The sequence below is a fragment of the Lissotriton helveticus genome, chromosome 2_1 (genome assembly GCF_964261635.1).
Source record: "Lissotriton helveticus chromosome 2_1, aLisHel1.1, whole genome shotgun sequence".
Taxonomy (NCBI): Eukaryota; Metazoa; Chordata; class Amphibia; order Caudata; family Salamandridae; genus Lissotriton; species Lissotriton helveticus.
The window spans coordinates 389974937-389987339 of NC_136059.1; the positions used below are offsets into that span (position 1 = coordinate 389974937).

At 48.0% G+C, this 12403-nt stretch overlaps 1 protein-coding gene across 3 annotated transcripts in view; it reads left to right on the plus strand.

Annotated features, from left to right (window-relative positions):
- Positions 1 to 12403, plus strand: part of FBXO4 (F-box protein 4) — a 293565-nt gene that overhangs the window by 147079 nt on the left and 134083 nt on the right. For all 3 annotated transcript variants that reach the window (XM_078675013.1, XM_078675012.1, XM_078675014.1), the window contains exon 3: positions 6571 to 6791. In XM_078675013.1, coding sequence (XP_078531139.1) covers positions 6571 to 6791 — 221 coding nt within the window. The remainder of the gene's footprint in view (positions 1 to 6570; positions 6792 to 12403) is intronic.

The window sequence follows — 12403 nt, forward strand, 5'->3', positions numbered from 1 at the left end:
ACACCCAGCCGCCGCTAGCATCAACCTGCAGCAGCATCAACCTGCTTTAACCAAGAAACACATATTCGGAAATCCTGCCCACCCACTGGGACCCTCTCACAACTCAAACCACAATCTCCATCATGAACTCCATGCACTCGGTTGAACATACAGACTCTTTTCTCTACCACATCTTCAACCTTGGAAACAAGATGATTGGCGTCAAGCTCAAGAAAGTCCTAAACACCTCCATCACCAGGGCCTCATTCCCCAAGGACTGGAAACACGCTGAAGTGAAACCCCTCCTGAAGAAACCTCCCACCGACCCAGCAGAACCGGAGAACTACCGGCAATCTCTCTGCTCAACCAAAGTACTTGAGAAAGCAATCGACCAGCAATTCATCCTACACCTGGAAAACAACAACCTCCTGGACCGCTCTCATTCCGGAATTTGAGCCAACCACATCACTGTGGCAACCCTGATCTCAGCCACCGACGACATCAAAGCTCTCTTCGACCATGGAGAAACTGCACCCTCTTCCTCCTGGACCTGTCTACTGCATTTGACACCGCACCCCATCACATCCTGATGAACAAACTCCATTACATCGGAATCCAGGGAGATCCACTCAAATTGATTGCCTCAGACCTCACCAGAAGAACCCAGAGAATCCATCTTCCACAATTCACTTTGGAACCCAAGAAGCTCTGCGACGTCCCCCAAGGATTTTCCCTCAGCCCCACCCTCCAACATCTACATGATCCCCTTGGCCAACACAGTCAGTTTGCACGGACTCAACATTTCCTACGCCAACGACACCCAGCTCCTCCTCTCTTTGTCAGATGACCCCTCAGTCACTAGAGACAATTTCCACAGATGCATGATGGACGTCGGCGACTTGATGAAGAACAACTGTCTCAAGCTAAACACGGACAAGACTGAACCTCATCTTTGGGAACAACTACTCACCATGGAACGACACATGGTGGCCTGCAGAACTCAGCCCACCACGAGCCCTGACAGACCACACCTGCAACCTCTGCATCTTCCTGGACAGCAAGTAATCCATGAAGAAACAGATAAACACAGTCTCAACCACCTGCTTCCTCACCTTATGCATGCTCTGCAAGATCCTAGGTGGCTCCCAGTCTACACCAGAAGGACCGTCACACAGGCTCCCTTCACCAGCAGGCTGGACTACATGAACACACTCTATGTAGGAATCGCCACACGCCTCCAGAAGAGACTACAAGCAATACAAACCTCAGTAGTAAGGCTCATCCTCGACCTCCCCAGAAAGACCCACATCACAGCCCACCTCTAGAAGCTACACTGATTCCCAATCCAGAAGAGATGCCAGTTCAAGATGCTGACCCATGCATTCAAAGCCCAGCACAACGGAGGACCAGCATAAATCTACAAACGGATGACCTTCCACAAGTTGACCAGACGCATACAAATGGTCTCCCTCTTCCTCGAAGACACCCCCTGCATCCAACGAGCCAACAGCAGAGGATGCTCCTTTTCACATATGGCGGACAAAGCCTGGAACAACCTTTCCTTGCACCCCAGGACCTCCACATCACTCCAGCAATTCAGGAAAGGACTTGACTTGGCTATTCGAATGAACATAATGTTGTGTGTGTCCCTGAATGGAACACCCATGTAATCTTTTATGGAGAAGATGTGGTATCTAGTTTGCTTCTGTCTCAGTTTGTACACCAGCAGTCTGTTGGCTTTATCTTCCTTCTCATAGTATTTCTGATTAATATAAAGCAGCTTTCACGCTGCATCGGCCATACAGAGCTGTTCAGCCCTCCCTAAATGTGTCGCAGTTCCCTATAGACTCTATTTGAACCCTTAGCTTTGTCTTGAGGTCACATTTTGGCCCGAGTAGGTACACCGCAATTTTGCATGCTCACGTTTTAAAGTTGACATCTTTTCTTAAACGCTGACATTTGACCCACATTTGCTTGCATGGCTATGCAGGACCATATTCTCTGAATATGCTTACATTTACACTCTGGCTTTGCTTACATTTACACTTCTTCGTAGGCATATTATCGAGTGTCTTGAACATTCTGTGCAAGGGCTTAGTTCACTAGCTAAATGCTGCTGTGTGTTATTGTCTGCTCAGCAACTGAGCTGTCACGAACGAATCAACAATAGCTACCTGACTGGGTCTCTGGCATGATTATGAGTGTCATTCACTTCTTTGGTAAGACCTCCCCAGAAAGACCCACATCACAGCCCACCTCTAGAAACTACACTGATTCCCAATCCAGAAGAGATAGACCGACGAACCTTTCGCTGACACTGCTGAGGTCGCCTCCTGTTGGAATTCTAGCCCAGCTGATTACTGTTTAACTCCTACGAGGGATGATGCCCAGGTCTCCACCAAGACTGGCTCCCTGATGACACCCACAGCTAACGGCGGAGTTAGATCACCCTACAGGGATTCTATCGTATTCATCCACCCTAGACACACTAGGATAGGTAGAGCAAGGTAGGAGCACAAAATATAACCGCATTTTTATGCATATATCCTATGCCACCGCACAATGGTTGAATTGTTTATTTACTTTATAGTTCTCCTAATGCTGATTGCACTGTTTTGTTTCCTTCTGTTGATTATTGCAGCGCATGTATTTTACACAAGAATCATAATGATTCAATAAACATTGAAACACCAAATTGTGTATTTCTTGTGTTTCTCTTTGGGTATGCATGAGTTACCGAACAAAAGAGTTCTAGATCAGTTTCCACAATTTCCATGGGGAATCGGGGATGTCATGTTCTGAAGTTGCACATTCCACATGTTACCTGGCTAGGTTAGGGGTACAGATGGTGCACTGTGAGCTAGCAATACTAAGGCCAACAAATACTGGTGGAGTACATAGAATCAGTCTTGAATAATTTTGATGTTTATGTTGTCCAACAAACGCACAGTTTTACTGAGAAAGTATAAAAGTCCTAGACCTGCTTCCCATTTCTGCTCGAAGGACGCTGGTGCACGCCCTGGTCACCTCGCGACTTGATTATGGGAACCTGCTTTATCTGGGGGCCACGAGCAAGGTCATGAGCCGCCTCCAAGTGCTCCAAAATGCCGCGGCGCGGCTGGTGCTCAGACTCCCCAGGAGGTCACCCTCCAAACCCGCTCTTCAGGCCCTCCATTGGCTTCCAATGGAGAAGAGGGTTGAGTTTAAGGCCCTCTCTACATGCCATCGCATTCTGAGCGGTAAAGCCCCTGAACCGCTTCAGAGTCTGGTGACCCACTACGAGCCCACTCGCAACCTACGGTCCTCTCAGACTGGGCTACTAAGGGTACCCAGAGTAAGGAAAGCGCGTATGGGAGGGAGATCTTTTAGACATCTCGCCCCCAGATGTTGGAATGTCTTACCCCCTGAACTGCGACTTGAACCATCGGAAATCCTGTTCAGGAAAAAGCTTAAAACTCACCTTTTCAGCAGGTAGCCTTCAGTGGGAGGGGGGGGCGACCACTCACTTATCACAGCGCGGGGACAAGCCAGTGGCGTCACCAGGCGCTTTACAAATGCCCAATAATAATAATAATAATAATAATAAACCTGTATGAAACTTTGTTGTGCCTCGGCCTGTGTCATGTTTCTTAAAGTAACGTTCAAGAGACTCTCACTCAGAGTCCCACAGTGCCACGTCTCGGGAGGCAGTCAAATTGATGTACCATGTAGGGGTCATACTCCGGAGGAATGCGCCCCCATCGAATAATAGGGACACCGAGTATGGTCCAACACGGTTGGGTGCCTATGTTGGCAGACAGAATTCATGGTTGGAGAGAGTGGGCAAATAAGAAAAAATTGATCTGTTTGGTCGTTCCGTAGATGCTGGAGTGAGAAGTGTAGTCCCTCCCCCCCCCCCCCCCCCCTGGGTTTCCTCCGAATATCTAGCAGGTTTAGATGCTACATACCTTGTGTCAGCATTGGGGGGGAGAGGGAGTGGGTAAGTGTTGTAGCGTGCCACACAGTGATCTAGTGTGGAGTTGAGGACTGTATTGAAGGTTCCCCTAATCATCAATTCGTCCTTGGTAAGATTTGCTAACAATAGCTCTTCCTTGTTGTCGTTGAGACAATATATAGAGAAGAGTGTGATAACAAGAGTACCCAGTTGAGCTCTCAAGCCCACCAACCTGCCTTCTCTATCCATGTGTGTTTGCTCTGTAGTTGTGAGTAAACCTCACTTAAACAGGAGGGGCCACACCTTTGTTCTTGATGGGGCTGGTTGCATGGAACTGGATTGGAAACTAGTACAAATGGAGCCTCTTAAGTTGGTGTGTCATTTACATATACGAGGGCATTATCCTACTGTTGCTATTGATCGTGAAGGTGGGGTAGACCTTCACAGTAGTGATGCAGCCCCTATACCCTTGTAGGCGCTTAGTGCCAAGTTTATCAGAGGAGATTGTGCGAATCCTGGGACTATAAGTGAAAAAGAAAACAACAGAAATCTAGGTTAGGCAACATTGAAAAAACAAAACCATAAATGAGGATATAAGAAAGCATAGCGGTTGAATGGTGCACATTAGCCGTGAGCAACGGGAGCTTATGAGAGGGCTCCAGTGCCCCTGCTTGTCCACCAAACTAAGAAGGCAAAGCATATAACAAATGGTCCGTGTAGGCGAAAGGACAGGCTATGTAGAGAGCCGAGGGAAATGACTCCTCGATCTCAGCAGGGGGACCAATTAGCTCTTCAATTATCAGACTGCCTGGCCCAATATAAAGTTCGAGGGAGGCAGATGCTTGCAAATTGGTCAGTTGTTGTCAACCACAGGTATTCAATGAAGAGTCTTGTAAAGTGTGACTACTCCCCCGTAAGGGTCACAAGGCGCTGTGGGGGTGGTGACTGCTGATCCGTCGCAGGCACTGTGTCCATCCCCATAGGGTCCTGCAGGCTTCCAGTCAATATATCGCTCTTACATGGCCCTCTGCTGTCCGTATGACAGTGGCTCTATTATGCTATCAGACTGGATCGCCGGCAGCCCCAGCGCATTGAAGTGAAGAGCCAGGAGGCTTGTCAGCCTCTGCCTTGATTTTGCAGGGTAGGGAGGCTCAATTTCAGCCCTGCACGTTGAGGTCTCCCCCCATTCAGACAGGCAGCCATCTTGGGTTCACGGTAACAGGTAATAGCAGGCACACCAGTGCAGCCTCGACCACGCGCCTTAACCACTCACCCCGACAGCGATCTAGTTTCCAAAGAGGTCTACTGCTCAAATGGCCATGGCGGACATTATTGGGAGCCCCGGCTCGGCAGCTCAGGTGAGGCATGCCATTTTGAGTCTTAGGCTTCGCCCAGGCCAAACCCCTCCCAGTATATACATTTTATTTTTCCTCCATAGTCCCACTCTCCCTCGGGGAACCTTTTCTTCATCTTGTATCTGTACTCGTAAGGACGCAGCATCAAACAAATGTAAGACTGGTATATTTCCTACAGCCAGCATCAGCAAGGGTGAGCTGAAATGTAGGGAAACACATACGTGCAAAGGTAACATTGTAGACCAAGTCAAGTCATCGACAAGCTTACATGGTGAACTTGTGGTTATGCCTACCTGTTAAAACCAGGTCTGTTATATGCTTTTTTTGTGATTTTTATTTTTTTTGAGTTGTGAGTAATTTCTTGCAAGAAATATTCCTTTATTACGGTATTTAACTTCATCTGAGAGCATTATTTTTAATTTACTATGAAACTGCGATGCACACAACATTGAATTCAAAGAGCTAATGCCTCCTTCATTTCCAAAAGGAGATAATGCACTTATTCTTTATGGAGCCCCTTCTGCAGAGGTACAGACCATGGTGTGTAGCCAGTCGGCACAATTCCTAGATTGTTTCTTGCCTTTCTAGTACTTGCCCGATTCCTCCCATTCCACCTAAACTCATGACTGCATCTTTAGCTTTCCAGAGGTGTGAATCCTAATCACAAATTCCTAGAGCAGCCACTTAAGGGATTTGTTAGGCGGTCTTTCAATATTCATTCCAGATTCTGCACTTCTTTGTATCATGATTTTTCAGATGCCTTTTTCTTGATTTCTGCTGTTATCTACTTTGTGTTAGTTCATGAAATCGGTTTTAAGCAGGTGGTAAGGAGGGGTGAGCAGAACATCCATTGTAATAGGAAGGTTGCCTTTATGGTGATTGATACTTCCTTTAATTCTTGCTGTCCATTTCCCATGCAACTTCTTAGCTCTCATTATTTCATGCATAGCATAAAAGCTAGTGCTGTGGAGGAGACTCCAGTGACACATTGCAGGAACTGAATCCTAACTTACGGCATTTAACACACGTTTTGAAGCTCTTCTTTCAAAGTTTTAATGCTGCCACATCCCATCGTCCTTTGAAAGATCATCTTCTATTTTGTCTGCTGCACCAATGGGTTTACAACTTGTGGAAAGGAGAGAGGGCCTTAAAAGTACCTAAATAAAGATTGAGACATTGCTTAGATTCTCTTTTTGTGTGTGTTTTTTTTTGTTAACAAATGTAGTTATTGTTATTTATTTGCTTATGTTTTTTTGTTTCCTACATGAAGTACTTGCAATTTCCTTATGTGTTATTTCACAGATATTTAACAACCTGTCCTGACAGCCGAAAATGTGTGAAGTCGAACCGGCGCATGTATGGAGCAATGGCTTCACTGTGGCATTCACTGGTGGTACAGACAGAACCTCGCTTTGCTATGTTTGGTCCTGGTCTTGAGGAACTGGATGATTCTTTGGTAAGAAGTATGATGACTACTCCAGAACTTCTTCCAGTTGCTGGCCTCCCACAACGCCAGATTGATGGTAATATTTTAATTCCCCTTATAAGGAAACTTGCAATCGGTTGTTGTGTATTCAGGTTACAAATAAACATTTGGAACTCTTACCTGTGAGAAAGTGCCTTTTTTGCGCAGTGACCCCCATTCTTTGTGAGGAATGCTACTGGGTTTTGAACTCTGCGCACTTGAGCACTGCTGATTACTTCCATAAGTATCCCTGTGCGCCCTAAAACGTGGTAAAATTGATCTTCAATGGGTATATTTAACTTCCATTAAGGCCATGACTGCAAGCCTGCATGTGTAGCCTGAGTGCTGAACGTCTAACACCACACCAGTTCCCAGAGTCAGCCTTGGACTGCTCGACTTTGCTACCCTGAGGGTCAAATGCTAATGGGGCTTTGTGCTCAAATTCTGATCCGAGGGCTTCACTGGTTAAAGGCACGGATAATCGCACGCTGACCCCAGTAATCCCCGTCTGCCCTGAAAGTTATATGTAATATAAGAAACATAAGAAGAGGAAAATGTTTAATATACCATGTTAGCGCAGTACTCCTGTAGAACCTTTTGGCTATCAAAGCAAAATTAAAATGTAGGCTTGAACCAGAGAGTTAGACATAGTAAAAAACAAATTTTTAATGCTTTAATTTCAAGCAATTAATCAATACATCTTTATTCAGTTTATAAGCATGGCAAACCATTAAAGCACAATATCATAAATACATAAACACAAAATAAAATGATCCAAAACTGATTCCATGTAAAACTGCATTCATTACATCACAGGTAAAATACAAGAGTTACTAATACATAAGTCATCACAATTCTAAATGTGCCAAAGTTTTCCTTTCACGTATAACACAGATGAAAAACTCGGCAACAGCATCACATACAATTAATATGTTGCACAACTATTGTGTTGTATTATGTATACTCTTGTACGTCCCACCCAGATTGTAAATCGCTCTGATACCCGCCTGGGTCAAGTTTGCGCTTTATAAAACTTGCAAATAAATAAATTCCGTGCTGTAAATTGATCAAGTACGTAAATCAAACAACTTCTCTTTAAAAAACGGAATAACATTTATAGAAAAGTTCCAAGTGCAATGTCGACGGAATGGATCTCCTTGTCGTAAGGGCATATTAAGTTAATATAACCCCAGCAACCCCTTTCTGGAAGTGCAACCAAATGATGAATTATTCCTAGACAACATTATTAGGATATATCAATGGTGAACATTAGAGACCAAATTCAAATAGGGTTGAGTCCCCAAGTACTCCAATATCTTTCATGTGCACTCGGGCCATTAGAGAAAAGTTTTATTTCCCTTTTTGAAAACTTTACCATGTTTTCAGGGCTCTAGTCCATGTCAACAATACTCAGAGCCGGCCACAAACCTCTGAGGGGGCCGGGGGACTTCCGTTCCATTTAAACAGAAAGAAGGCAAGGTCGATGAAACAGTGTAAGTATTTGTCCCCCTTCGCAAGGGGTCGCAGTCCTAGTAAGCAGGATTTAAGGGAGGGGTGAAGGTGAGTGAGTGTGTGGACAATGCTGCCACTAATGATGTCACTTGAGTACACGTCCGTTATAATGGAACGCAAGACCATACCGTGTGCATGCGTGAATTCTGCGTTCTGTAGTCTGCACCGGGGGCATTCTGGGGAGCTAATTGGAAACATGCATTGAATAAGACTGGTGAAAGGTAAATGTGGTGTGTATAGTAAAACTGGGTGAAGCGAAACCTGGGATTACGGGAAATATCCTTAGTCAATAGTAGGACGCGGGCGCACGCTGTGTCAGTTAGAGGTTCATGGAGCACTGTGTTCCATCTGGTGCGAGCCCTTGTGGTGTGATCAGGAGGAGTGGTGTTAAGGGCGGAGTACAGATACGTGACAGCGTGGCGCATGGAGTCAGACATCAACATTATTGACAGAGCTTGCAACAGTGGCAGTTCGGCCACCCTAGCACCCCATGTATCATGGGCCACCCGTAGTAAAGCATGATATTATAGGAGTAGGACAGTGTGCAGTCCATATGTCTCGACCATGTCCGGGAATGGCATGATTGTACCCTCTTTATAGAGATCACCTGCCTGAGTGAGAGCATTATCGGTCCATGGGCATGAGTCCATATGCCTCAGTGTCTGGCGCAATAGAGGTAAGTCCCAAATAAGAATGGAAGGAGAATATGGTTGAATGGGGCCTTTGAGGTGCAGATACCATCGCCAGCAAGTGCAGGCCACAGTCATTAAATGGAATGAAAGTGTAGGGCGGATAGTGGAATCAGACAACCAAGTGTAGGTAGCTATTCCTTGCAGGACTGTATGGACAAGCGCCTAATTGGGGTGCGTCGGAGCACCCAGCCAAGAGCTGGGACATTGCAGTAGTGCCATGGCGTAGTACAACTCACTGTTAGGTGCCCCAGCCCGCCTTCCGTAAGTGGGCGCTACAGTACTGAACAAGATATCCGAAGGTGGCCTGAGCTCCAAATTAACTCCAGCAGCAGTCTGTTCAAGTCACGGAAAAGGAACCTGGGGAGTACAAGAATTAGAGCTGCGAAATAATACAACCCGGCCCAAAGGAGATAACTGAAGTGAACGCCAAAGTGGGAGCTCGTGACATATGTAACTGATGGCCCTGTACAGATTAGCCTCCCTAAGATCTCAGTCTGAATGGTATATCTGTATACCCAAATACTTGAAAGTGTCGTAACACCACCGCAGACTTGACTCCGAATGTGTGTGTCAGTAGGATCACACAAGATTTGGACCAGTTTACCTGTAAGCCGAAGAGTGAACCGAAGTTCTCCAGAATCTGCATTAGGTTGGGTAGAGACGATTCCACATCCAGTAAGAAGATCAGGGCATCGTCAGCGTGTAATGAGATGATAAGGTGTAGGTCATATACGCTTATGCCCCAGTCCACTGCACGCTGGCTAAGTCGGCAGGCCAGGAGTTCAACGGCAAGGTAAAAGATGAGGAGAGATAGGGGACAGCCTCGTGCCCCTGTGTATAGGGAATCCGTCAGATATCACTTGCCTCGTCTTAACTCGCGCTTCCGGGTCGGCGTATAGAGTGCGCACCCAGCCCAGGAAGCCTGGGCTGAACCCCATGTTAGTGAGAGCTGAGAGCAAATATTCCCAGGCCAGTGTGTCATATGCTTTCTCGATATCCAGCGACACTGCCACTTGGCCATGAGCATCTAATGTGGTGTGATGCAGAAGGCATAAGAGTTGACAAATGTTCAAAAAAGTGCCTTGGTCCGGGATAAACCCAGATTGATCTGGGTGGATCAGTGATTGTTCAAGAGGGAGAAGGCAGTTAGTTATGACCTTGCCTAGTATCTTTTTTTTTTTTTTTTTTTTTTGAAAACCTTTATTGTACAGAGAGTGCTCACAAATACGGGCCTACAACCCAACGGGCTGGCCACCACATTGCAAAAGCATTATTAGCAATACAAAAGTGTCCACAGGATATGACGGCAAGGAGACAGGAGAAACACCAAAAGCCATAGAGCAATCGCAGGAACAGGAAATTAGAAGGGTAGTTTTCTTTTTTTTAAATGGGGCAGGGAGTACAGGATCATGACGGGCAGTGAGACAAACCACAAGGGAGGGGCCGCGGTGAGCCGCGATCCGGCGATCATAAAAATACAGGATAAAACCAACATGAAGGAAACATATCAATAAACACGGGCCCAATCAGAGGACCACAAGGAGAGGCAATTGCGCTCGCCGTCAAACGCTCACCCACCACAGCAACCACCCGACTTACCAAACATCAATGAACAAGGACCCCATCGTAAAAAACAATACGAAACGCACCCCAACACAAGGAAGAAAACCCCCCATAAAGGGGGAGGGGAAGGAGGAAAAAGGAAAAAGAAGGGACTCCTACCCAATCACGCGCCCTCCGGCGACAAAGCAGGAAAACAAAATCCGGTACCAAGTATACAGTAAAAGTCGATAATAGAACACATAGCTAACCATAATCACAGTACTACCGGAAGGTCAATACATCAGAAACACGCCAGGGGGACACCTGACGAGACAGAGCCCCGAAAAAGGGAATACTCAAGAGCCATAGAACAAAAAAGGGAGAAAAAGGGGGAGGAAAAAGACCCCCCAAGATGACAGACCCCCCCCACCCACCCCACAAGCCCACCCTGCACCCCTGCAGAAGGCTATGGCCTACCCCCCAGCAGCGTGCCTGTCGCCCTAATTAGAACCCGAAATATAGAAGAGCAAGAACAAGACAGAAACAAAGGACAAAAACGGGAGAGGGGAAGGGAAAAAGGAAAAGTATCACACACGGGGGAGGGCCAAGGGACAGTATTATCCGCACCCACCCACCCGCCTGAGAGAAAGGGGGCCAGGCCCACGGGAAGTCAAAAAGTATCAGGATACATTTCAGGAGCCCCGTAAAGTCACACATAATCATACCAGTACATGCCGATCATAAAACCAATACAAGACTACCGCACACAAGAGCAAAGTTGTATCAGCCCTGTCCTCGTTTGTCCATAGTTGCAGTCGTCCGATCCAACAAGAACCAGACAGCGAAGAACGGGGGACATAGAACAGGGGGATCTGGCGGCAGTCCTGAGAAGAAACATGGAGGAAAATACGGAAGATCCAGGAAAGTCATGGTACATCGCACACATCGCAGGCACAGTTCCAGGGACAGTTCAAGAGAGGCAGACCCAGCTAGGTCGGCACAGGAGCCATGGCCGGGCAGTCGAGGCGAGAAGGAACAGGAAGAGTCATCGAGGCCAGGCCAGACTGGAGCCGGCCCCCGGACCAGCGGCAAAGGAGACAGCACAGGTCGATGAAGGGCGTCGGAACTCCGCACACCCAAAAATGCGGCCGTCGCCGGGGCCATAGTTCCTAGGATAATTCCAGCCGCACCCTGCAACGAGGAGGCCACACCCGATGCTGGGGGCCCAAACGGCCCGGATAGAGGGTCTGCCTCCAGAGCGGAGACGGGTGCAGCCACAGAGGTTTGCCAGGATTGCAGGGCATCCAGGATATCTCGAAGAGTAGGAAGACCTTTACAATATCCGGCACCCGGGCCATGCGGCGGGCCTCCAGCGCTCGTCCAGGCCCGGCTGAGACACTCAGGGTCGGCCGCCATCTTAGAAGCCCAGCGAGGTCGCAGCGGCCGGCAACCCCCGTCGGGGCAACAGCAAGGCAAATGAAGACCAGCCGACCGGCGGCAGGGCACCTCGGGGCAGGAAGGAGGCCCACCAGAAGAAGGGGAATCGCCGGCCCCCCAGTGCCGCCGGCCCCGTTCTCCGAGTCCGGGCGGAAGAAATCAAAATGGCCGGACCGGAGAACAAAGGGGGGATCAAGCCGGATATACGAGTAGCCCCGTCAATGGAAGGCAGCGCCTCCACCCCAAGGCCTCCGGCCCACCGGGGTCGGCCAGCAAGCACAGCCGGCCTACACGCACAACGGCCTCCACGACCACGTCCACTGCGCCATCAAGGGCCGATCATCGTGCTCCGTCCCGTCCGGGCGCCGCCGAGAGGTCCAGGCCAGCCCGCCCCGGAGGCTCCGAAGCGAGCGGGAGTGCAGCACAGGATCCACGGCACCCAGGACCACCGGAGCAAAGGGTAAGTGCCCTCGAGGCGTCTTAGTAC